Source organism: Mustela putorius, unplaced genomic scaffold (assembly GCF_011764305.1).
Source record: "Mustela putorius furo isolate JIRA1106 unplaced genomic scaffold, ASM1176430v1.1 tig00003909_pilon_pilon_pilon, whole genome shotgun sequence".
Classification (NCBI taxonomy): domain Eukaryota; kingdom Metazoa; phylum Chordata; class Mammalia; order Carnivora; family Mustelidae; genus Mustela; species Mustela putorius.
This window is the reverse complement of record NW_025422057.1, coordinates 9329381-9356387: the sequence shown is the minus strand read 5'-3', so window position 1 is coordinate 9356387 and position 27007 is coordinate 9329381. Positions and strand designations below refer to the sequence as shown.

Sequence of the window (27007 nt, the reverse complement as noted above, 5' to 3'; positions counted from 1 at the left end):
GGTTTTGGCTAAAGTCATGTTCTTAGGGTCCTGGGATGGAGCTCCATGTCAGGCTCCGTACTCAGTGGGGAGTCTGCTTAAGGATTCTCTCTCTCTCTCTCTCTTCCTCTGTCTCTCTGGTTCTTTCTCTCTCCCTCACCAAAAAAGAAAGAAAGAAAGAAACAGAGAGAGAGAGAGAGAGAGAAAAGAAGAAAGAAAGGGAAAAGAAAGGTAAGGAAAGGAAAGAAGAGGAAAAGGAAAGGAAAAAAGAGAAAAGAAAAAAGAAAACAAAAAACTAAATGCGTTTCAATGAATTAGTGTCTGGTCATGACCGTACCTAGATACATTGGGAGGACAATGACAGAAGTGAGTGACACCCAGAAAGAGATGTGGATTTGTGCCAACTCTGGGGAGCTTTGTGTGCAACAATCTGGCAACCCCTTCCAGCAATTAGTCTGGGAAGCGCAAAATTGGGTCATTCCACTGTCTTTTATACCCCACGAGACAGATGCTGACAAAATTGTCTTTTAGAAGACAATTTTTTTGAATTTTCCTTGGGATTCAGTTGCCTGCCCCTTCCCCCCCCCCCCCCCCCCCCGCATACACACACTATGCTGGATCATGGATTCTCACAAGTGGACTGACACTTTGACCTTGAAGTCATGTAAGTCCTTGTGGCAGAGCTCGCCTTGAATAATAAGGATACTTTGGGGTTTTATCATTCCTCCCATAACTCTTTAGAACCTACCACTGTTTTCCTCTTGTCTATTGCATGGGTGACACAGGCTTTGTGGTCTTTGTTTTTTTCGGGCCCAGAATGAGCACAGGAAAGAGTTAAAACTGGATTAAAAATACAAAACTGAGTCTGACAGGGCTGCCAAGGTCATGGGCTCCTTGGAATCTGTGCAGGAAGCATCATTTGGACAAATTAGGATCACGTTTGTAGATCGGATTTAATTTGCTGGGATGGCAGAGAGGTTTCTGAGGCAGTGCCTTTCTCCATGAAATACCAGGTTTAGTTGTTGAGACTTGGCAATCTCCCTCTCTTGATTAACTTGAGACTACTTTCCTTGGCTCGAATCACTTAGAACATAAATCCTTTTCCAAAGTCCCTGCAATAGGCAGTATATCTCACAGTACGGGAGTTAACCGAAGTAAGGGTTTTCTTGAATGTCAGTTAAAAAAATTGCTCCTCACTTCTGTATTCATTCCATCATCCAATCATTCATTCGGCAGAGTAGGGACCAGTGCTAGACCGAGATAGCAAAATAAATGAGATGCATTCCCTCTAACCTCCAGGAGGTCGTACCCTGCGGGAAAGTGAGAGAGTGAACAAATACCACCACCGAGAGAGCGTCTGCACGCAGGCTTCAGGAGCATAGAAAAGGGAGCATCTATGGCTCAGGGAGGGGTGTCCCTCCATGGAGGGAGGTGCCTGGGGGATCCTACCACAGAGGAAGGTGACGGGGTCTGGGCTTTTCAGGGAAGGAAGGGGGTCTCACCATGGAGGAGGGAAAGGGGGGATTCCCACAATGCAGGGGAGTAGGAAGTGCTCATTTCAGAGAAGTGTTCGGGGATATTACCATAGAGGGGGAAAGAACTTCGGATGTGCACAAAGCCCGCAGCTGGCCTTGCTCTGAGGCACAAAAGAGCTATTCACATGTTCCTGATTTATAAGCACGTTCCAGAGCAGGTGAGAGGTGAGTACAGGGGGGTGTGTGGTAGTGTGTTTTGAGAATTATCCTTCTAGTTCTATAAAGGACAGCTGAAATGTCCTTACCAAAGCTTCCTTTCACATATGGCTGTGCATTGCATCCTATATTCTGTGTGTGGCACATCCGTCTCACTAAGTGCTCTGTCAGAAAAAGGGGCAGAGGAAGATTTTTGAGAAACACCAAGTTTGGGATACACTGTGTATATATCATCTTGTTGATTCACAATATATGGTGGTATCTCAAAGGCACTGAGAAGTCCTGCAGTAAAGAAACTTGTTTAACCATGTTTCATCTAGTGCTTCCTATATCATCTAAAGACCAGAGAAAGCTTTCTTGCACATCTAACAATTGTATTATGAGAAATACAGGATTTAGTATATAAAAGCTCCTGATAGAAATGTAAAAATGGAGGACATATCCTACACAACTCTTGTTAGTCATTAATAAGTGATCTAGAATGATCTACTATAGTTGGCCCAATCATATATCAAGTTGTCTTTTTTAAAAGACTTTATTTTTTTATTGACAGAGAGAGCACATGCATGAATGGGGGTGAGGGGCCAGAAGGAGAGGGAGAGAGAGAATCCCAAGCAGACTCTGCTGAGCACAGAATCCGATGTGGGGCTTGATCTCATGCCCCTGGGATCATGACCTGAGCAGAAATCAAGAATCAGATGCTTAATTCAGTGAGCCACCCAGGTGCCCCTCATATATCAAATTCTTGAGGAGACTATCTTCTTAGGCAGTCTTCCTTGTTTGGGATGGAAAAGAGAAAGAAAGAAAAACTCGGAACTGGGCATTTCATAGTGAGGAGACTAACTCTAGGAATCGTAGTTATTACCTAGAGCACTTGGTTACCAGACTTATGATTCACAGAAAGAAAAATACAAAGCAAAGGGCAAGAATAAAGGACACTGAATTGATTAGGTGACTAGCAGTTTAACTGTGTCATTGTGAAGATCAATGTGGTACCCAAATTAACCAGGCTCATTCTGAGTCAACGTTGGGAAGACCCGAAAACATTTTGGAGTTTAGTTTTCTTTCTCTGGTTGGGGTCTCAGTCATCCTTCTACTGAAGAAAAGTCACATGACCAACATGGCCCCGGGGTTAATTCAGATTTTGGCAAGTCCTAGAAATGTATGGGAAAAAGAAAACACCACAGTCCTCCGAAATTGCTCTTGGGGTTTGGGTAGCTAATTCATCACATCCTTTCCCACCAGATTCTGAGTCAATCATGAACTTGGCACCAGAGTCTGCAAGGAGAAGAAAGCCAGCTTTATCACTGGCAAGTTTGGACTGGAAGACAAGTCAAAATGTGGGTTCCTGATACTGCCCCCTGAACTAAACTTCCCCACCCAGTGCGAGGCTGCAGACATGCGCAGGGTGCCTCGAAGGCTGGGGAGGGCCAGCCCCAGTGAGTTTATCACCTGGCAGGCAGCTGGGGGAGGAGATTGGCCTGCTCTCCTTATCTCAGTGACCTTGAGCACCTTAACCCCCACCTGTATGGAAGCTCTACCTATGGGGGTTGCTTGTAAGAAGTGAGAAGTCTCACTTCTTCCTGGGAGGTAATCCTAATGGAGAGTAAGGCCAAGTGTCATACGTCTGAGAGCTCAGCTGTGTCATTAAATACCCTGAATGTGTGCGCCAAGGCAGGATTCCATGCAGCTGAGCACCCCCCAGCCCAGAGCCTCCTCATCACTACCCCAGCTGCCACAGCTGGAAGCAGTGAATCAGGACTGGTGGTTTTCAGGGGCTGCAATGAAACTCACAGGATCTCTCTCTACCCCTTGCTTTCCTTTTCCAGAAAGAACCCTGGAATGCAATGAGTAGCAGTGATGTTATGTGGGGAAATCTTCTAATCTTTTCAATTACACTAATTTATGAAAATAACCGATCATTCACAGACTTCTGTACTTTATAATTAGTAACAAATTTCTTGCAGCACACCCCCCCAACTCATCAGACCCACCAGTGTGCACAGGGAATTGTGGTTGAAAAGTGCTGCCTTGACCTCATTTCTTTTGAAGTAACATTTAAACAAAAGTACTTTGCCTTTTCTGAGCCTCATTTTCCTGTATCTTCATCAGTAAAATGAAAGATTTGGACTAAATAGGTACGAGAATGCTGAGACTGTCTGGAAGAAAAGAACTTTCTTAACCATCATATCAAACAACCATGATTTGGAAACATTTCTGCATATTTGGCATCTTTGATTTGTGTTCACTTGTATATGCCCATCCACTCATTCAATCAAATATCCCATCACCCATCCACCAACCAGTCACCAACCCACCCAACCGTCCACCCACCCAACCGTCCATCCACCCACCATCCATCCATCCATCCATCCATCCATTTTTCCAACCATCCATCCACCCAACCATCCCTCTAACCATCCATCCTTCCAGCAACCATTCTTCCATCTATGCAACCATTCAGCCATCCACCAATCACCCATCCACTTAGTCATCCATCCATCCATCCATCCATCCATCTACGCATGCATTCACATATTCAATGTTTATTATATGCTAGACACTGGGAAAACAATATTGAAAAGAGACAAGACTCAGTCTTCATTTACTCCAGTGGAGGGAACGATCATCAACCCATGTTGATGGCAACTGTGACTACAGCCATCACTAAGTGGGCCTGTGAAGCAGAACTGGAAGACCAGGAAGGCTTTGTTGACAAGGATGAGTAGGGGAGACCTGCTGGGGAAGAGTAGGAGGGCTCTGGGCTGCAGGCAGATGCACGGATGGTGAGGTCCAAGTCGGATGAGACAGGAAAGGCCCCCCGGGGCTACCGGCTTTTATTTCTAAGCCATTTTGCTCTGGCTGCAGACTGGAAACCGGAATGAGGCAGCCAGAGTGAGTGGGAGGAGAGGCTGTAGCTCCCATGCAGAAGAGGTGAGGCCAGCAAGTCCAGGGAAGCGGGAGGCGCTGGGGCCCCAGAGCCTGGCAGCACAAGGCTTGTGCTTGCCTTGCCTTGCCTTGGGTGCTCTGAGACCCTGGGTCCAGGCTTATACATTTCTGGGGCTATTTCCACATGTACGCAAGAAGGGCCATCTACTCAGCAGAGCTACAAAGTGGATTAAGCCCAATCGTAACTGAAAAGCACTCAGCATGGACCTGGACTTAATAAATGCTCCATCTGTGGCAACTTTCCTTTGGATGATTCTGCTTTATGGTTTTGCTGGTTTCCTCGAAGCCTGGTAGTTCAGGGGCCATGCTTGTTTTTCCTCTCCCGGCCTCCTTCCCCAAACATTCTGGTTGGCTCGAGTGCCTGTCTTCAGAACTTCACACTTAGGAGCCCATCTGGGGTGACTACCTCTCGCTAGGGTAGAGGGGAGGGCATCTCCATTGTCTGCTCAGAACTTTGCTGCAGCAAATCACCTCTCCTCCCAGGTTGCTTTACCCTGTGCTTCCCCCTTTCTCATGCTGGGGGTGTCTGGTGTGCACCAAGGAGCCTTGGGTGGCTCAGTGGGTTAAAGCCTCTGCCTTCGGCTCGGGTCATGATTCCAGGGTTCTGGGATCGAGCATCGGGCTCTCTGCTCAGCAGGGAGCCGGCTCCCCCATCTCTCTACCTGCCTCCTCTGCCTCCTCGTGATCTCTGTCTGCGAATAAATAAATAAAATCTTTAAAAAAAAAAAAAAAAGGAGACCGCATCCGGCCTCATCCCACAACCTCAACTCAGAGGCAGCGCCCCCTACCAGCGGAAAACCTTCCATCTAGGGTTCTGCGCTGCTCCATCCCATGCATTTTGATAGAATCTTGAAGCACAAAGGGACATTATGCAAGCTTCAATTAATGCAGAGCCCTCACTGATCAGTTCTTGGGATTTTTCCTGCCCTTAGGCAAATTTGCTTCTGACAAGTGGCTTTAATCTGGTTTTAAAAACTGCTCCGGATGGGCAATCAAAGAAATTGCTGGTGCTCAGCTGATGCTGAGTAAAACAAGCAGGGTTTTTATGGGGGGGGGGGTGTGCGGGAAGTGAGTCGTACCCCTCACACGCGGTGGGAATTTGCTCCTGGTTCTTGTCTAAGACCCACAGGTTTTCAAGCTGCCCAAACTGAGTGAATCTGTCATCTTGTCCCCAGTAACAAAGACTTCATTCCACCTGAGGGGAAGCCACACGCTCCCTCTAAGCTAGCAGCTCCTGTCAGAGGCAGGGACAAGGAAGTGGTTTTATTTTTCTTACCCGTGTGGAAGGGGCTGTGTTCTGCATGTCTGCAGCAGGCAGACGTATGTGGGAGCACTTCATTTCTGAATTACACACCATTAATCTCATTAACTGCTAAGTGGTGTGACCCCACGTTAACGGGTGGGATGCAAAATGTGACGTGGCTGTGAAACCGGCCAGATGCCGAGTGCAGAGTGGTTGGTTCCAGAACAATCCAACAGCCCTGCAGCTTGGGAGCCTTCCCAAGCCTGGTGCTTCCGGGGGTGGTTCCGCACACGGCCATCAGCGCCGGCCCAGAGCTTTCTGGGTGCAGCTGTCCTTGTGGCCAGCTGAGGATTAAAGGGATTTGGATAACTTACCCTCGGAGTTCTCTCTCCTTTGCCCTTGTCAGCTCTGCTGTGTGTCTGAAAGCACGAATCTGCTTGAGACAATAGCCGACTCTTTCTTGGGTCCCTCCTAACTATCTCCAGGCACGTAGTTCATGTGCCATATGGGTGGGAACAGGCATTCCGTGAGGATGTTTGGTCTCGTGGTGATGTGTACACACCCCCCTCAAAGAGGTCCGGTACATTTCATAGGTGAGGGGCTTGGGGAGAGGCTGAAATGGAGTCATGGAAAGCGCCTCGGGCATAAACCACAGGTACTGGTTTATCACAGTTCTGGAGGCTGGGATCCAACCTCAAGGAGGCACCTGCAGATTCTGTCTGAAGAGAACCTGCTTCCTGGTCCGTAGATGGGTGATTTTTCACTGTTTCCTCGCAAGGCGGAAGGGACAAGGGAGCTCTCTGGGGACTCATTTGTAAGGCCACTAATCCCATGCATGTGGCCTCCATCTCCAGGACCAAGTCACCTCCCAAGGGCCCCACCTCCTAATACCACCCCTTGGGGTTGGGTTTCAACACGTGTTTATGAACTGGGGGGCCCCAAACGTTCAGTTTCCATCCTTGGAAGTTTGCATTCTTGGAGGCGGTACAGATTATTTTCCCAACCTTTCATTTTGGAAAATTTGAAACCTCAAAATGTTGCAAGAAAGTACAAAAAATACCCGTATACCTATACTGGGCCAGCACAGGTGGTTTCTGATGAGACGTTTCTTCTTGGCTTGCAGATGGTGGGTTCTCGCTGTGTCCCCTTATGGCTTGTTCCGTAAGGGAAGAGGAGTCTCTTTCTCTTCCTATTAGGACACTACTTAGATGGCATTAGGACTCAAGTCCTATGGCTTTATTTAACGCATTTACCTCCTGAAAGGCCCTGTCTCCAAATATAGTCACATGGTGGGTTAGGACGGCTGCATATGGATCTCAGGGGGACACAATTCAATTTCTAAATTTTAACAGGAATGTATTTCATCTTGCCACTGTGTGCATCCCTGATAAATGAAGGTATGGGCATTGCCTTGCATTGGAAAGCTGGAATTTTGGTAGTGAATGTGTAGAGTAGAATCTTTTCTTTGGTCATGTTCAAAACACTGTGGGTCTATGAATAGGTACATATGTAACAGTTGCAAGAACAGTCCATAGATTTTCCTCCCTATAATAACTTTATTTTTTTCCCTAAAATAATTTCAAAGAACATGGTAAAAAGCCCCAGGAAAACCATACTTCTATTAACTTTGTTTTGCATGATTTCTCTTGGTGCTAAAAGATACATGATCATCACAAGGACATAGAATCATAGCTATACAAAAATAATAAACAATTATTTTTTATAATTTTAAATTTTATACACAATTTAACAATTGTGTATAAAAAAAAAAAAAAAGGAAAATCACCAGAACCCTTCAAGTGGTAAGCATGTGGGAGATATTTTTCCCTACATTTTCAAAATGTTGTATTGGCCATATTATTTTAAAATTTTAAAAATGCACTTAATGAAAACCACGCAGAATTGAAAACCCCAATCCAAATAAGGCCCATAATGAACTATTCTACAGTACCTAGATAGCTGGTTATCTACAGCAAATCCATAATTCTGAGCCACGTTCCCCTAAATTCCCATAGTTTTGCTTTACATGCTGTCTAGCTGTATAAGTTCAAGTGAAGACATGTATGCATGTGAAGGTAATTCGGCTTCCAAGAATTTTATATACAGGTAAACAGAATTGATTTTTGGATGACACCTCTCAGAGTACCACATGTTGAATTAAAGAATCAAGTCAACTGCTCTCAACGATAGCTCTTTATTTCAAAGCATGGCTTTGTTCACTTGTGCCTTTTCCCCAGACATCTAAAGATCCCCATTAAGGATTTAGGACCTCCTTGTAAGTTACACAGAAAGGGTTCAAACCCTCTATTATCGCTTATACCTATTGGAAACGTTCTGAATTTCCTGCATTTTTGGAACACCGTGAATGTGTGTTCATATTTCCCTGTTCACACCTGACCAGCATGGAAAGCTCCAGGCTGAATGTTTGAGGTTCCCTGCACTGACTTTGGGAGAAAGTAAGGGCACATGGATGGTTATGCGAGGGGGCGGATGGGAGGCGTGGTCTCTTCACCAAGAGGAAAGGCTGCATGGGGATGCTGTGTTTTGGGGTCTTTCGTGGGGAAGAGGTGGGGGGTGATTCTGCCTGCGATGTGGGTCTGGACGCACATCCACGAGAATAAATGAAAAAATCAAATGTTTTCATTGTTGGCAGCACCGGGCACCGAGGCTCCTGCTCCGCTTCTGAGGGTACTGCCAGCCTGGACCCATGCATCGTGTCCCGGGAGGTGACTGAGCCAAGCAAAAGCCCCCAGGAGGCCAGGGGCCTGGAAGGTTCTCCGCTGGCCTGCTCACGAGTGCCCTGGGAGCAGGAGTGCCCTTCTGCCTCCATGCCCTTTGCTGAGGGCTCTCCGGACTCTTGCTTGGCGAGCCCAGTAGCAGAACCTAAAGACTGGCCGCTCGTTCAACACCCCAGGCCGGAACTGTCCCCAGATGCCTGTGGGGAGGCCCCAACAGCATCTGTCCCTGAGGGGGGCAGTTCTACTCAGTGCAGCGTGGGTGCTGTTGTCCCCAGTGCTGGGCACACATTGTCTTCCTCTAGCTGCACTGACCTGTCCGTGGGGGTTTCACCAGCACCTCATCAAGAGCTGATGAAAGGACAACCTGGAGAAGATGGCCACCCTGGTGATTTCAAGTCCCAAGGGAATGAGGCTGCAGGTGGCCAGCCCCTAGCAGAGGCCAGGCAGGGGCCGGCCTCTGTGCCACAGGCCCTGGAAGCCCCTGCTGCCACTCAGCCAGGCAAGGCAGGCTCACCTGGTCCAGAGGAGTCTCCCACAAAGCCTGAGACCCTGACTCTACCAGAGCCAGCCCCCAGAGCCTTGGACAGGGACAAATGCCAAGGGGAGGTGCCACCTCGGGCTTCTGCTGATGGCTCAGGATTGCCCGGGGCCTGCCATCCCATGAGGAGCCCTGCAGGGGCTGCCCAGGAAGATGACACAAGTTCCCGGGAAAACTGCCAGCAGCAAATGGGAGCACTTCTGGCACACGTCGAGCCGCCCTGGGATTCACAGAGCTGCACTCCGGTGCCTGGAGCCAGGGGCTCTGGGAAGGAGACCGGGGAGGCCTGCGATGCTCGGGGTCACTTGCAGGCAGGGGGCCCAGGAAGTGAGCCCGGTGCAGCCAACCCTGCAGCAGCAGACAGCCAGCCCCGAGGGGCTTTGCTCACGAGCACAGAGCCTGCCCCACCTGCACCGACGGAGGACAAGCGTCCAGCTTCGGGCTCCGCTGCATCACCAACTGCTCAGGCCTCTGCCGCTGCAGAAGAAGAATCCAGCTGGTTGACCGAGGAGATGGTTTCCGGGGCAGAGATGCCAGTTCTTACGAATCTGGCCAAAAAGTTAGCAGATGCAGGGTTGGCAGGACGGGAGAAGCTCAAATCTGATCTCAGAAGTGAGGGAGAGGGTCTAGGAGGGAACTGTGGAGAAGGCACTGCCCCTTTGCCCCAGGAGGACAGTGGAGAGGTCTCAGTGAGGGACCAGAAAGTCCAACAAGGAGTACTGCCCCCCGGCCCAACCAGTGTATCAGATGAAAAGGCGAGAAGCACACTAGGGCCAAAGGATGAAGCCATGGCCCCTGAAAGCCCAGCTGTGGCTGAGGAGGAGAGCAGACTACCCAGGGCCAACTCTAGGGGACAGGAAGAAGTCCCAGAGCCACTTGATGGTAGAGATCCTGAGAAGCCATGGGAGGAGCAACCCGGGGCCTTGGGCTGCAAGCCCAGCCCAGAGGTAGAAAAAGACGAGGTTTCGAAGCTAAGCCCTGATGTGGAGAGCAACGTGCATCCCAGCACCGATTCAGCACAGCCACCCAGGAGGGAGGGTCCCGGGCACACCAATAGGTCTGGCTCTCCACCCGCAGATGCAGTGAGGAGCTCGGTGACCTGTGGGATGATGGGGGAAGCCCATGTGGTCCAGGCCTCTGGCTCACTGCCCAAGCGACCAGAGAAGGAGCTCGCCCTGCCCCCCGGGCCGGATGGAACTGGTGAACACATTCTTCCCAAAGAAGCTGTCTGGGAGGTGCTGGGATTGCAGACCCAGTGTCCTGACCCCCTTCGGGATGTGGGGGGATTGGAAAGAATGGACGCTCTTCCTGCTTTAGAATCGGAGAAATCAGACTTCCTGTTAACTTCTGCGGCAGAGGTCATCCCCAAAGCCCAGGAGGCGGAGAGCCCATCTGACACAAAGATGAGGAGCTGCCCGTCGGCATGGAGGCCCAGCAGCTGTGCCGGGGAGGGCTTGCTGACACCCTCGGGCCAACCTTGTGGGCTGGGACGTGAGGCAGCTGGTCAGGAAGTCCATGCTGATGGGCCACATCCCCTCGAGGGGGAGAATCTGGCAGTGGATGGTGGGCTTTCAGTGCTCAGCCAGGAGCGAGATCAGCAGGGAAACCCGTCCTGTGACAGCTGGCCACAAGTAGCTGCTTCTGAGGGGCCCCGAGTATCTTCTGAGAACCTTCTCCAGCCATTGCAATCAGAACCAGAAGCATCCGTGTCTGACATGCTCAGGGAGAAGCCCCAGCAGTGTGAAAATGAGCAAGAGACTTATGCAGGCAGTCGAGGCTTTAAGAACCTGGACACAGATGCTTCTCCAACCCTCCTCCCTGTGAGACCTCTGGAGGACGTGTGCTTGTCCATCCATGGCAGAGAGGAACAAGTTTCCGGACTGGACCTTCAAGGGGAGCTCCCCGAAGGCGGTCTGGCTGCTGCTCCAGGTTTGGCTCCCAGGGGTGTGGTTCCGGGGAGTGCAGCGACAGAAGCACCAGAGCTGTCAGCAACAGTAGGACCGGCGTCGTCAGAGCCAGGGCAGGATGAGCGGGAGGGAGCGTGCCGTGGCGGCCTGCCTTCCGGAGTCTCGCCACCTGCTGCAGATGCCTCCAAGGACTCTCCTCTCGAAGGTCACCTGAGCGGAGAGGAGAGTCGCTGTGCACAGCAGGGGCCCAACAAGCCCCAGCAGGAATGGGCAGGTGTGTCGCAAGCCGGCGGCCGGCATGAAGAAGCATGTCTCAGGGATGCAGAACTTTCTCAAGCCACTGACGCTCAGCCCCCGCTCCAGGGGTTGGGTAAGACAGAGAAGGCAAGTGGGAACACAGAGGTGACCCCACCTTGTGGGCCTGACTCAGTCGCCCTCCTGGATGCAGCTCAGGGCCCGCCAGCCCCGGCGCCCGCCAGCCTTAGAGTCACACCCAGCCAGGATGCCCCAGACACAGAGGCGTGTGGGGAAACGCAGGGAGGCGGGCAGCAACCCGTGCCGGCCCTGCAGAAGGAAATGGAGCTCCCCACCGCCTCGGATGCCGAGGCCCCGAAGCTCCTGGGAAGTTTCCCAGTGGCCAAGGATCAAGGTGCGGACTGTGGGGTTGCCGAGACTGGTGGGAATGCTGAGCGAGGGGAGCTGGGGGTGCAGCGGGCTCTGGAGGGGCCCACGGAAGTTGCTCTGAGTGGCGGCTCCCTCCACACTGAGCAGCGCGCCTCCCCTGGGAAGGAAGATTCTACTTTTGCCCCGAGTGAGCCAAGCCGAGCAGCGCAGCTCTCAGCCAGCTGCCAGGATGCCTGGCTGCCAGCCGAAGAAGTGGGGGGGATGCCCGGGAGCAAGGTGGATATTTCTGCAGCCCAGGTTGTCCCCGACCCAAAGAGACCCTTGCCACCTGGGCCACCAGAAGAGGCCGCTCCAGACACTCCTTACCTGCACATCGATGGTGCTGCCGGGAAAGGCGCAGGCCCTCGTCCCATTAAAGAGCCCCTTCTGGCCTCGGGACAAGCCACCTCCATGAAGCTTTCTGCCGGCTTGCTCACCCCTCCCTCACAACCAGGAGCAGCCAGTGTGGAGGTCTCTGTGGTGCAAGCGAGCAGTGGAAGCCCCAAACCTGGAAACGTTGAGGGACCCGCGGGCTCCATCCCCTACCTGGACAGGGCGCCCCTTCTGATGGAGAGTAAGCAGATGACAGGGGAGGAGGAGGAGGCAAGAGCGCCGGGTGCAGACACCCGGCCTGGCGGGATGCCAGTGCACCCCATCAGCAAGGAGAGCTTGGCAGGTGGGGCAGCAAGGGAGCCGGAGGGCAGTGGAGAGGGGATGGTAGACCCTCCCGAAGATCCACGGAGAGGTGCGTCAGGCGGTGTGGACGCAAGCTCCAAGCAGATCGGCATGATCACGGGGTTCCCTGACTTCAGGGAGCACATCACCAAGATCTTTGAGAAGTCTGTGCTCAGAGTCCTGACCACCGATCGGCCCCAGAGCACAGCGGGAGAAAAGGCAGGAGCCGAGGGGAGCCTGAAGGGCGAGGACCTCACCGGGCCACGCCCAGAGAAGACTCCCGGTGGGGCTCAAGGAGCGGCCATCGCCCCTCTCCTTGCCGTTCCTTCTGGACTCGGGGTGGACACAAAGGAAAAGAAGCAAGAGTTGCCTACAGAGGCTCAGCTCCCCTCTCTGGTCCCCCAGGATCCTGCTCCGGAAAGGCTGCCGGGCTCGGCAGCGCCAGCCTCTGAGCCGAGCCTGCCAGGTGCCAGTGTGGGAAAGGAAATGACCATTGTCCCACCGATGGTGCAGGACGGTGAGAAGCCAGATGGGGCTGGGGAGGCCGGGCCGGGGCGTGCAGGCCAGGCCCCCTCCCAGCAGGCTGGGGGCCCGCGAGAACGAGCCTCAGGTGCTTCCCTGCCCACCGCCGTTCTGGAGACTCCTGGGGGAAAAGCTGCGGACTTCCAGGGGGAGCCCCAGAGCCACCAAGAAGGGGCCTCAGTTCCAGAAGGCAGAATTCCTCCTGGAATATACTCCCAGGACGGTCAACCCGGGGAGGATGGTGCCTGGGGCTGTGCTCACACAAGGGGTCCGAGTGACGTGCCATTGTTCACCTCTGTCCTGGGAGCATCTTCTCCCCACAGTGGGGTTTCAACTGTGGCCGAGGCCGTCTGTGCATCCGGGACCCCTGCCGCCCCTGGGAGCGAGCAGAGGTGTGGAGGTGGTGCCCTGGGTGAGCCGGGTGCTCCTGAGCCAGAGGCTGTAGAAGTAACAGCCACGCCCCTGGAGCCTGGCTTGGGGGCAGGAGCTGCTGGGGAAGCAGACGGTGACGTCACTTCGAGCACAGCTGAGACCGCGGCACGTGTGGCTGGGGACCTGCCCGAGACAGGTACAACAAGGATGTTCTCTGGTGCTGCTCACGGGGACGCAGGCTGCTCTGTTGGGGCCCCAGGCTCGGAGGATGCCGCCACTCTGCCGGGGGCCAGCCCGGCCGGGCACCTGCCGGCTAAGGAGCAGCCCGGGCCCCAGCCCCCAACTCCTGTTGGGGGCGGGAAGGTGCACGTCTCTTCACCGCCGGAACCTGACAAGGATCGGGACCCGAGACCCCAAACCCTGGCTCCGGGAGTGCTCCAGGCCGAAAGGTACAGAAAATAACAAACTTCCAGGGGGATGTGGGGCCAGTGTCAAAAGTGAATCCCAGTTTTTAAGAGTCAATCAAATAGATGGGTGGTGCTTTAAAAAGATAGGTTTTCTATGCTTAACGGTTTAAATTTACCTGCTTGCAACTTCTGGATGTGCTAAGATTCTGAAAAAGGTGAGAGAATTGGGCGGAAGTGGGAAGCTGTGTGTTGGTCCCAAACAGAGCCCTGTTTGCTCTGCCTTCTTGAGTTCATCTCACTCAAACTGTCTGAAAAGAGTGAAGTGTGTACTAGCTGGCCACGCTCTAGGGGTGTAGGTCAGAGTCAATCACAGGTTTTTCTGGACCCCTTTGCTTTTGAATCTGGATTTATTTACACGGAGAGGCCCCGATGATCCAAGAGCATCCCAAAGCCATTGACTGCTGGAAGGTGATTTTTTTTTTTCTATGCATTTTGGGGTAGTGACACCTTAAAGCTTGAATTGGGAGATGGACTGTTTTAGTCACATGTGGAGAGAAATCCCCTTCTTACCATCTATGTCTATGTATTATCCCAGAAGCAGCCCCAGGCCTGGCCTATCCACCTTAACTTCCATTCCCGAGAAGGAAGCTCCAGATGCCCCAGACGAGGTCATCCCGGACACGGCCAGAAGCGTGGGAGGAGCAGAAAGGTCAGTGAAAAGGGGTCAGCCTTTGCAGAACTATGAGGCCTTCTTCGGAAGACACGAGGAGAGGCAGAGGAGAGTTCTGTTCACACACGAGTCTTTACATAAGCAAGGAGCAAAGAGCCTTTCCCATTCTTTATACAGGGAAAGCAGTGCCCAAGGTGACGGAAAGCTCCACTGTTATCCTCGGGATGGAGTGAATTTCATGTCTGAGCTTATTACCTTAAAACAAAACCAAACAGCCTTATTGAGATGTAATTCACATACCATATAGTTCATTCATTTAAACTGTACAATTCCATGGCTTCTCAGAGTTGTGCAAACATCCCTACTATCAACTTTAGAACCTTGTCATCCCCCTCCCCCCAAAGAAACCCTGTACCCCTTGGACATCACATGCTAACCCCCAGCGCTAGGCAAGCACGAATTTGAGGCAAATGGGTTCAGCCCTGATTGAGTCTCTGGAGCAGGAATGTCGTCTCACCAACCCCAGCCACACTCCAGAGAGATCTCGAGAACAGGGGACAAACGACAGACGTAACCGTGAACGCCGGACCCTCACACGTGTGTGAAGTGTGCCTCCCACGTCTCTCCCAAGTGAAATGCCACCGAGGATTGTAGAAAAGCAGCTGCTGAGACGGGAAAGGGAGATATTGTGAACATCCTTAGTTAGACATCTGGCTGTTCTGGTGCTCTGTGCGTGTGTGTGTGTGAGTGAGTGTGTGTGCGTGCGTGTGTGTGTGTGTGTGTGTATGCGTGTGTGTGTGTGTATGTGAGTAGAGCAGGGCTGGACTTTAAATGAGTACCTGGGGCAGCCCAGTGTATCCTACTGAACAGCTGTAGGCACGTTAGAAACGATTTGATTCATAGTGTGTGCACGCGGAAAGAATGTGCGATCACCTGTTTTTCGAGTCTGAGCGCTTCCCCCCACCCCCGGCTGCCTCTCTGCCCTGACCAGGGCGCCTCCTGTAACTCTGGGCCAGCGAGATGCAGGCGCGTGCTGGCCAGGCAGGGGCAGGAGTAAGGGACAGGGACACTTGTCTCTGTTGCTGATGTAGCACCAGAGTCCTCCCACGGCCCTTGCTGGTCTGTCTCTGTGATGCTCCCAGTTCACCCAGGACAAATATCTCATAGGAAAATCCTCTCCCTCCCCCCGATAAGATATGAACCCCCTTCCCAACGTCCCTGGAGGTGTTACCCCTTCTTGGAGTACTTGGGGCCAGACGTATGTATAGTCGTTCAAGAAACGGTTCAGGGCAGACCGTTCTAATTGCTTGAACGTTTTATTTATTTATTTATTTGTTTGTTTGTTTTAGGAAATCTTTTTTTTTTTTTTTTAAAGATTTTATTTACTTATTTGACAGAGAGAGAGAGATCACAAGTAGGCTGAGAGGCAGTCAGAGAGAGAGAGAGGAAGGGAAGCAGGCTCCCTGCTGAGCAGAGAGCCGGATGCCTGGCTTAATCTTAGGACCCTGAGCCACCCAGGCGCCCCTGCTTAAACATTTTAAATCATAATTTCTAAATTATTATTAGAACTCTGTAAGAAATAGAAAAGTATAAGGAACGAGAGAAAAGGCCACAACCTCACCACCTAATGATGACTGGTATTTATGATGTGTATTTTCAGCCACTGTTTTCTCTGTTTAAATATCTGCACAGTGCTCTTTCCCTTTGCCATCAGAACTCTGCAAGCCTGTCTTCGTGGCTGAAGGTGTCTGACTTAGCACTTCATTGAGCAGCGGACATTTTGGTGGGTTCCCTTCGCCCTGATGGAGGAGGGTCTGCTAAGGGGTAGACTCTCAGACTCTCTCAATTTGGCAGCCGCTCGTCCCCTGCGAGGGTGCTGTGAGTGCAAAATACATCCCAGGGGGTGAAGACTTCGTATGGAAAAAAAAAAAAAAAAAGAACATAAAACACATCATTCATAGTTTTTATGCTGGTACATGTTAAAATAATATTTCAGGTATATTGGGTGAGAATATATTATTAAATTCTGATTCACATGTTTCTTTCCCCTATTTCTAATGTGGCTACCAAAACTTTTAAAATTACATATGTGACTTTGGCATTTGTGGTTTGCATGTGTGACTCACAGTCGACTTCTGGTTAGATCATTTGGCTCCAGAACATTCACTGCCCTGGTCCTTGACAGAGGAGGGCTGGCCTTTCCTGTCCGTTGGGCTCTTGGGAAAAATGCCTGCCCCCGTCGCACTGGCTGAGGATTTCCAGAAAGAATTCTGAATGGACCCTCTGCCCCAGCCTGCCAAGTGGGGTGACCTTCAACTCCCCTCCCTCTGGAGGAATTACGGGGGCAGCGACATCCGGGCAAATAAGTGGCCACAGATTCCAACTTAGGCTCGGTAGACCATCAGAGGTCTCCCCGAAGATAGAGACCAGCTCCGTCCAACAGAAATAGGACGCGAGCCGCGTATGTGACCTGAAGTTTTCTACAAGCCACACTCAAAACTAAACAGGAGCAGGTAATATTAATTTCAATAACATATTCTATTCCACCCAGTATATCACAAATATTAAGATTTTAATGAGTAATTGATATAAAGATGATTAATTTGAAATTCTACCTTCTTGTTTTCATACGAAGTCTTTGAAAGCTGGTGTGTATTTTATAGCCGTGGTGCATGATTTGGATCAGTCACATTCCAAGTAGTCAACAGCCACAAGTGGTGAGGGGCTGCTCGACTGGACACCACCGCCCCTCCCAGAGCTCTGACACCTGTCAACAATGAGGTCCAAGCCTTCCCATGGGGGCCCCAAATGCCCACATCTCTCTGCCTAGCACCCTTATTCCTACAAGTTAAACATAAACGTTGGAAACACTTCTGGCCTTACAGGGAGGAGGCTTAGGACCTCTGGTGAATCCTTCGGCCACAAGGGAGCTGTGTAGTGGACCTGGGCGGGCCTCAGAGAGAGTTCAGCCCAGGCCAGGGGGCACACATCCTGGGGAAGAGCAGGTGTTGTCTGTGAAGGTGAAATTCAGCAGTGGCCTGGGGTCAGTTAAGAGGCCACACAACGGGTAGACGCTGCCAAGAGCTGGGTGGGGATAAATTTCAAAGCAGGGGCCCCAGATTCACACCACAGCTCTGCCCGTTAATTACATCTGTAACCTCAGTTTTCCCATCTGTAGAATGGGGAGGACAACTGTCCCTGCTTCATGGGATTGCTGTGAGGGCTGAGATCATCGGTTCCAGCACAATTCTGGCACATTCTAGAGCTGACTGGCTGTTCCCCGGTACCTTTCTGTGGTGTGGCCTGTTCTCGTGCTGTGACCTGAATGGCCGCCATGTCCCCTCCTGTGGAGACTGTTCTCCTCGAGGCAAGGTTCCAACCCGGCTGCTTCCTTTCCTCGTGCTGAATTCTTCGTCTGGGAAAATATCTTAATGACTGAGGGGAGTGAATTCTTTCTTACCCCTCCTGGGTAGCTCACAGTGATTTGCTTCAATTGGAAGTTTGTGAGATGGTGTTTTATTATAAAACCTTATGAATATCTTTCGTTGCGTACCATACTATATTGTATGGAGTTGCCCCAGGAAGAGCAAAACAAACCAAAACCAAAGTTTCTAGTCTCTTCTTGGTTATCAGGTGACGTGCATTTGTTGAATTTATTGAATTTTGAAGATTCTGTTGACCTGAATAGAGCTGATACCATGGATCAGGTTCAGTATCTTAGAAATGTCTCTTTTCTACCTCGGTGACAGGATAGTATGAGAACCCAATCTCATATACATGTAAGATGTTTAGGAGCACAAGTACGTTTACTGCTTTATTTCCCCAATTTTGAAGCCCACTTGGCACTTCTGGTGGATACGCTCTGGGTATCCTGTGGCTTTGTCGTCCCCCACACCTGACGGGTATATGCGCGCCCAGTTCTGGGAAGCAGGTGTTGATTTCTACCACTGTGTGGTCTCTGCCTCTGGAAGAGCCGGGGGCCTGCAGGCGGTCTCAATTTATTTTTAGATTGTTCTACAGAAAGTACTTGAGTAGATTTCAACTTTGTACATATATGACTCTCTTCCTTGTGAATGGAAAATCTAGACTTGAATATTCTGATGCCACACCATGGATGGTGAGGGCTGTAGTGCCGGACCTGTCTTGGATATCCGCAAGCTTGCTTTTGCTGAATATTTGTTTACAGTGGTCTTTTTCTTTTCCATTTGGGGAGATGGTTGGAAAGCTATCCTTTCCAATGCGTAGTGCATTTTGAGAGGACTAAATTATTTCCAGATACTTGGGGTCCTAGTGCAGACCTAAGCTAAACCATGAAGGACAGCTGGCTTGAAAAGTTGGAGGAGGTCAGGAGAGGGAGAGAACAGAGGGAGGTGCGGGGTGTTGTGCCGAGGAAGTCCCCGCCGGGCCTGAGAGCCGTGCTAGAGTCATCCTTAACCTTCCTCCCACGCTCGCTCTCCACTTCTTCCCTCTCTCCCCTCCTCCTTCTAAAATTACCAGCTGTGACACCGTGTTTTCGAGTTTAAGAATAAGGTTTCGAGGATGGCCACAGCTGAGTAAATTAAGGAAAGGGGTTGGGGGGAAGGATTCAAGCATAGGTCTCTTAGTAGATAAAACCAGGACAACAGATCCCCCTCTCCACCGAGATCCTTCTGGGTTTGCATTTGTATTACTTAGTTTAGATTATTTTAAACTTCTTTTTGAGAAGTGTTGGGCTGTGGCAGAGCCCAGCAGAGCTCAGGCACCCCCATGACTTGGAGCAAAATTCTCCCCAACCAGGAGACAGTAGAGTAAGACAGACCCGTTCATACCCCACCAGTATCTTACTGGCTCAGCAGCCTTGGATGAACGGCTTCATAACTGTAAAATGGGAAAACCCCCCAAAAAACCAAAAACACTCTGTATTAGGGTTGGAATTAGGGTACGCTTGGAATGTTTCCAAAGCATCCGCTATCGTGCCTGGCATATGGTCGGTGTATAATAAAAATGGTACCTTTCTAATTTCAAATGTATGTATTTATAAGCATCCTGGCAATTAAGCAAAGGGAAGACACAGCCATGGTCCCTAAATGAAATAGTGAGAGCCCCCGCAGAAAGAGGGGGGCTGCCACTGGGGAAGGGTCATTTCCGGCGGTTTGGCCTGTCTGCAGCTACACGTCCGTCTTGTATAACCTTGCTGGGCTCAAAAGGAGCTTGTTACAGGATTCAGAGGTCCATAGGAGCTAAAGCCTCTACCGATGACGTGGATTTATAGTGTTATGACAGCTCTAGTCATTGTGAGCCATCACATATAAAAGTCAAAGGGCCTTTTAAAACATAGCCTTGATGTTCGGAAGCTTTTGTGTTCAGTAATTGAAATGCATTTTCCTGGAGGTGAAGCTGTCCTTTGCAAGCTCACCAGGTCACTTTGGAAAGCCAGAAACCGTGCTTCCAGGGCACCACACAAAGGGTGGCGGGGGCTGGATTTCCTGCTGTGGCTTCTGGCTCTTCTGGGTTTCTGAGCTGCTCTGCCCTGTGGCACCTGGACCAAGGTGGGGAGGAGCCGCTCGCCGCCACTTGAGAAACTTGTTTCCGAGCTGGGTGGTGATTTTCCAAATGAATGTGTCCGCACTGAGCTGGCTGCTCTTCTGGAACCTCTCATTACGGCCACTGGCGGAAGCCCTAGGCGCGGCCCTGGGTGCAGCGGGGTTTGAGAAATGGGTATTTTGGACTCTGGCTGTTGATTGCAGGAAGGAAGCTTGGGGGCATTCTCCTTGAGGCTCAGAATAGGGAAGGGACAGGAAGCCAACTGGTAGGGAGCTAGGACCAGATTCTGGGCCCCAGTGGCCTCTGATGGCAGATTTCCCCCTTGATGCCTGAACTGAGCCAAGGGCCCTTCCACAGGGAGGGGCTGCTCTTTCTAGCCAGGCCAGCCGCCCCGCACCTGCTTCTAGGCTTTGAGAGAAGAATTCTTAGTTCTAGGGTAGAGTAAGCACGGTCCTAGAATTTGACAGACCGCAAGCTCCAGCTCCAGTTCCAGCTCTGTGACCGGGGGCGTCGCCCTCTGAACCTGTTTGCTCACCTGCAGAACAGGGGCTCGCCACTCTCCCAGCATCGTTAGGATCCCATGAGCCACTCTGTTCGGAATGCCTGACACAAAGCGAGGGCTCGATGTGAGTCTCCTTTCACTCAGGCCTCCTTCTGGCCCAAAGTACCTCCACACCCAGCACCTTCCTTCTCTGTCAGAGAAATCCAGCCCCTCAGTAGGGGCTGTTCGTGGGCCCCGTAGCAGAGGAGGAAGGGGAGGCTCGGGCATGCGGTATGGCTTCCTCAAGGGCAGAGAGCTCATAAGAGCTGGAGCTGGGGGGCTAGAACCTCTCTTCTGGAAGGTGTTTCAGAGCTCAGCTTAGACCCCTGATCATGAACTTATCAGCCAGGTGGAATCTTGGCGAGGTTACTCTCTGCGACAGCGCCGTCCACTAGAACTTTCTACGGTGATAGAAATGTTCTCTATCTCTTCTTCCAGTATGGCTGACCCTCGCTACATGGGGTTCCTGAGCCCCTGAAATGGGGACCCTTGAAAATCAAGCGTCAGTTTCAGGGCGAGGTGGATTCAGGGCCACGGAGGAAATGAACTATGAATTGCACTGAACTTTGATTATTTAAAATTGAAGTCGGACAAGCCACACAGGGCTAGTGGCTTCTGCAGGGGAGAGCCCAACTCAGAGACGTTGTTTCTTCACGTATCCAAGTGAGATGAATCATCACCATCAGAGCCGGTGTGGATTCCGGAAGGTTCTACACGTGCAGCCTAGCCGGGGCTAGGGCGCCCGTGGGTGGTGAGTGAGCGCTTGTTTCCCGCCGTGGCTCTGCAAGTGGCAAAGCCAGGGAGCTCTGTGTCCGGAGTAGAAACGCGTAGAGTCACAGCAGCACAGATCAGCAAGAGGCGTCTCGAGCCCCTGAGCCAAGCCGGTTAACCCCGGCCAGCCAGAGGTCCTTGCTTAGCCAGCATGACCTCATGCCCAGGCCTGGTGCGGAGGCCTCAGGGAATCCAGTCAACTAGCTCTAAACAGTGGTACTTAACCTTCCTGCCCACACCTCTCCGCTGGCCCCACCTGCGTGGAGCAGAAATGGGTTCAGGGCAGATACTGGACTTCCACTTGCCCTGTCTGCACCATTCTTGTGCTGAGAAGCTGGCAGGGCCAGAGAGGCTGCCCAGAAGCATGGGGGGTCAGAAGGCCCCAGCTAACTGCCACACAACCTCCCTCCCCTTTCTTCTTAGGGCTTGTTAAATCGTTCAGCGTTAAATATTTTAGCAGCCTGATGATTCAGACCTTGACTGTGAAAGTGTTTCTGTTTCCAGGGAAGGCACTGGCACAGGTCTGAGTACTCATACTCCTAATGCCCTTTCCTTTTGCAAAATGGGCAGAGTGTGTTTGGAACAGAAACCTCAGCGGAGGGGTGCATCTATGCCCTGGGAGAGGGGAGGGTGAGCCACGAGAGGACCACAGTGCGTGGTGGACTTGTGTCTCAGCCCAGGAGCCCCCACCCGGGGGAAGCAGGGAGACTGGGTCCCCGATGCTGCCCCACGTCAGCCAGGAGGGCCAGATGGGGAGGGACCAGAGTGAGGCTGAGGAGGAAAGCAGACTGGAGGTATGGGGGCATGTTAGGCCAACTGAGTGCAAATACACATCTTCACTCTCAAGGCTCTGTTGGTTGGTCAAGTGACTACTCTAAGCCTCGGCTTCCTCATAGGTACATGGGGGGGGCCGCTGATGTCTCTGGGGAGTTAAAGAGGTGTTTGTTTTTTATTAGTTTTTAAAAATTTATTTATTTGAGAGAGAGAATGAGAGAGCACAAGCAGGGGAGGGGTAGAGGGAGAAGCAGACTCCACCCTGAGCAGGGAGCCCGATGCGGGAGTTGATCTCAGGACCCCAGGATCATGACCTGAGCCGGAAACAGACACCCAACCAACTGAGCCACCCAGCACCCTGAATGGAGGTTATAGGAGGCAGGACACAGAACACTCAGCACAGAGCCAGCTTTTTCCTTTCTTTCTTTTTTTTTTTTTTTTAAGATTTAGTTGTTTATTTTGAGAGAGAGAGAGAGCAAGTGAGAACATGCAGAAGGGAGGGGCAGAGAGGGAGGGAGAGAGAGTCCCAAACAGACTCCACACTGAGTGTGGAACCTGACGCAGGGCTCGATCTCCTGACGCCGAGATCATGACCTGAGCTGACACCAAGAGTCCATGGCTTAGCCCACTGAGCCCCCCAGGAACCCCGAGCCAGCTTTCAGTAGTCAGTAGCTGTGACTATGAGAGCTGGGGCCTGACAGCTCTCAGAGAGCCCAGGAACAAGGTCCCTGAGGGGCACAGAAGCCAGCAGGCAGCTCCATCCCCACCACTGGCTCAGCACTTACCCGGCAAATACACCCAGCCTGGGTGCTTAGAAGGGAAGTCAAGGTCTCTTTCCTGCACCTGCACGCAGGCTCCTCCGCTGGGAAGATGGTTGGGGTCAATGCATGGGTGGGTTGACCGGCTGCGGGTAATACCAGCATGCAAGTTGGTGACTCCTAGCTCAGTGCTCACATGCTCCGAAGGGATCAGGTTGTTCAGTAGGTCCTCTACTCCCTGTGCCTTCTCCAGGGGACTGTACTTCCTTCCACTCCCTGGGACTCTGTATTCTCCCACATGTGATGAGGAGTTAGGGTCACGATTCTGAATCCTCTGTTTAGGGGTGCTTCCTTGGATACAAGTTTGATCATCTCCAGAGGAGGGTGGGGTCCTGGCTGGTGGCCAAGAGAAAAAGCCACGATCTTGTTTCTTTGGGAATGTTAGACTTGCAGACAAGGCTTTTGGTTTCCCAGCATCTGATACTCTGTGTGGCAGGCAGTGGGCACTCCATAAGCACTTCTGAATAATTCAACCCGAGTGACTATCCGGTGAGTTGGTGGCTTCCTGTCCTGGAAAATCGGGTCAGGCAGGACTGAGAGGCGGGCGCTGGGTCTCACTTCCAGCTCTGCCATTAGCCTCTAAGCCAGTTCCTTAGCCACTCTGAGCCTCAGTGTCCTTGCCTGTAAAATGTGTATAACACAAGGGTCTAGTGCATGGACATATTATGAAGATTGCACAAAACTAATGTGTGTAAAGAGCTTAGCAGAGTGCCTGCCTGGCATGCAGTAAGTACTTAAAGATCAGGGATAATTGCTTCTATTGTTAGTATCATTGTTACCGTCATAATTTGAATGAAGCTAATACTATCATCAAGGCAGGTTACTGGTAAACTTGTGTTTTGACACATGGGCTAGCTGAAATTTGCTGAAGTTCATTTGCATCTGCTTTGGATTCTTGGGAACGGGTCACCACCATCTAAAGATACCTCCCATCCCAGAGCCACCAGCCTCCCTACCCGGGTGGCTTCTATGTTGCAACATTATATCTGATGCAAGGTCAAGCCATCTAGCATACATGGGGAATGCATTCTTTTCCTTGGGGAACTCAGGCTTTGGGGTTAACCTCTTGCCAAGTGTGGCTGCAAAGAAGCTGAAACCTAACATTTGTGGGAGGGAGGGAGCGTCTGTGTGGGTGAGCCCGGCTGGGGCTACACCACCGGGACGCAAGCCCCAAACGCATCTTATGGGACAGATTGCCCTCACTTTTGGCACAACGTTTTGAGCTGCTGGCCCATCCCAAACCTCCTAGAGGAAGGGGCAGGGCTGCAAGCTGTCTGTCCTTGCCTAACAGCCAGACAGCATAGCATAGCATGATGGCTACAGGAGGAGACCCTTCCTGGCAGGTGACCAAACCTCTGGAATTCAAACATGCATGGCCGGCGTTGGCAGAAAGTGAGAGTCTGGGGGAGCAGGGAGTATAGGCCACGGTGTGAGGTCTCAGCTCCAGGCCAGAATGCCTTTCCGGGCCACCTAGGAAGGATGTCTGACTCTGTCTCCCGAGTCATGAGAGCAGGGGTGCTCACCCTTGGAGACAGGTATGACCTCATGCCTGGCTTCAGGGATTCGCAGTCATGAAACAGCACAACCAGAAGGACTTCGGGACCTTCAGCCTCCTCATGTTACAGATGAGAAACCTGATACCCAGAGAAGGTGTGTGACTTCCTTAAGGACACACAGCATATCCTCAGATCACTAGTCCAACTCCTCTTAAGTGCAGTTCTTCTGGCCTCTTCTGGTTCTTTTCCACAAACCCACTGGACGGTGGTGAGTAAGCATCACCCTTGCCAAGCCCGGAAAGCTGCCCAGGTGAGCCAGGTTTGCACTGATGTCACAGACTGTTTCCTTCAGGGGCTGGTCACGGCTGAAAGGAATCCTGTGCTCGGGTGGGCTCGGAGAAAGCAACACAGGCAGGCTTGCTCCGGCTTTTTTGCAAAGTAAGCGGCCGCCTGGCGCTGGCTTTCCCTTCGCTTGTGGCTGGTGGCAGTTGCAGCAGAGTGCGGCCAACCCTTTGTGAAACGTGAGCTGGACGAGAGCTCACGGATTCTCTAATTTGCCACAATCCGGGGAGGGTGCAGATGTGGGTGGAGAGGACAGTCTCGGACGGACGAGAGTTCAAGAGAAAGTTCTGTGAAAACGTAAGCGTGGTCTCCTAGCTGAGTGTGTCTGTGTGAGCGGTTTACTAGGAAGCGCTAAGGGTGGTTTCTCTCTAAATTTCTTTGCAAACAGTTGAGTCATGGGAGGTAAAATACTGTTTTTGTAAAGATTTCGGGGTTTTTTTTGAATTTTTAAAGATTTTATTTATTTATTTGTGAAAGAGTGAGAGACAGAGAGAGAGAGTGCGCACTCAAGTCGGTGGGGAGGGGCAGAGTTAGAGGGAGAAGCAGACTGCCTGCTGGGCAGGGAGCCCAATGTGGGGCTTGATCCCAAGACCTCAGGATCATGACCTGAGCCGAAGGCAGACGCTCAACCCACTGAGCCATCCAAGTGCCCCTTTAAAGATTTTATTTGTAAGTGATCACCTCACCCAACGTGGTGCCCGAACTCATAATCCAGAAATCAAGAGTCCCATGTTCCTCTGACTGAACCAGCCAGGCGCCTGGAGAGAAAACCCTCTTCCCCAACATGGCAGGGTTTAGCTTTGCTTTTGCACAAGGATAGGAAGTTTATCCACTAGAAACCACCAGGCTCTGTGTTGAATTGAGGTTTATTCCTCCTGTCTCGTTCCTGTTTTATCTTCAGTGGAGGGTGATTCTTCTGCAGAGATGTCCCCTGTGGGGGCCGTTTGGGTTCTTCAGGACCTTCCTTTGCATTCTGCTTTTGGGAACTCTGACCCGATGCGATGTGGGAGGTGGTCACATCTTCCTGATCCTTCCCCCTGTCCTGAAAAACCATCAGCTCTACAAATCCAAGTAAGGGCATTTGTGCCTTCTCTTCTCTTCCCTTTTCCTTTGACATAAAATGTGGAGAAACGTGTAAACACAGAGGCAGGCCCGGATTCCACAGGCGTTGCAGGTAAGAGCTGCAACATGGCTGGGAGGTGCCGAGCAGACACACCAGCTCAGGTTTTAGGGGGACCCTCCGCCTGCCCTGCACCTCCCACTCCGCGTCAGCCCTCTAGGGACCACCTTCTTGTTCAAGAGACCAGAGAGGCAAATGGAGTGTGAAACCCTCTTCCTGCTCCAGCTCCGCAGGACACCTCTCCCCTTCCCCTGCCTCAGTAGCAAGAGTCTTTTCTGTAACCTGACCTCGATTTGAGACCCAGACAAATGTGCTACAGTTTATCATCTAGGATTTCATCCCTTACAGTAGAGCTTTGGGCTCTTGAGCTGGACAGATCTGGGTTCAGATCTGTCACTTACTCATTCTAGGACCTCAGTCAGATTGCTTAGTCACTTCAGACCTTAGTTTCCTCATCTGTAAAATGGGCATAATATGAGTACCTACCTCTGGAGGATTCAGTGTGGTAGTGCAGTTCGGGGCTGGCACAGGCGGGTCCTCGGTGGATGTCCTTTGCCTTTGGAGAGTGAGGCCTCTGAGGACGGGATGTGGGCCTGGTCCTTAGCACAACGGGCTGTGCACAGTGAGGACTCCACTTTTGTTTGTAGAGTGACTGTATCATGTCTGACGGTTAGAGGGCACGTGTATTTGATACATCCCTTAAAAGCTCTCTGTGGGCCAGGTTAATTTGACAACACAACAGAATCACTGTGGTGATAAGTCAGTCACTCATCCATTTATTCATTTGTTCCAGCCGAATCTTCAGCTGGGTGCTTGAGGCAGGGTTTCTCAGGCTTAGCACCGTTGACACTGGGGCCTGGGTCATCACTGGGGTGGACTGTCCTGTATGTGGTAGGATGTTCAGTCGTCCTAAATGACTGTGGCATATTCCAAGTTGGGATGATCGAAAATGTCGCCCAACTCTGCCGAAGGTCCCTTAGAGGGCCGAGCTGTCCCTGGAGCACCACTGCTCTAGGGCTGTGCCACTCACGATGTGGATCCTGATCCCAGCAGCCTCAATAGCCCCTGTGAGCCTTTTTCAAATAGGCAGAACCTCGGGCCCTACCCCAGACCCGCTGAGTCAGAATCAGTGCTCTAGCAGGTGCTCAGGGACTCGTTCACACCTTGGACTTGGACTGCAGACACTGCTGAGCTCCTGGGCCACCCTGTGAGTGACAAGGATCTGGGGTGCTGTGTCCAACCTTGGCTGCACGCAGAAATCTCCTAGT

At 51.6% G+C, this 27007-nt stretch overlaps 1 protein-coding gene across 14 annotated transcripts in view; it reads left to right on the top strand.

Moving 5' to 3' along the window:
• The window catches only part of TACC2 (transforming acidic coiled-coil containing protein 2), a 201818-nt gene that overhangs the window by 51073 nt on the left and 123738 nt on the right, over window positions 1-27007 (top strand). For 13 of the 14 annotated variants that reach the window (XM_045068841.1, XM_045068838.1, XM_045068845.1 and 10 more), the window contains 2 exons: window positions 8516-13726; window positions 14280-14393. The exons of the other annotated variant lie outside the window; for it this stretch is intronic. In XM_045068841.1, coding sequence (XP_044924776.1) covers window positions 8516-13726; window positions 14280-14393 — 5325 coding nt within the window. The remainder of the gene's footprint in view (window positions 1-8515; window positions 13727-14279; window positions 14394-27007) is intronic. 14 annotated transcript variants of the gene reach the window in all.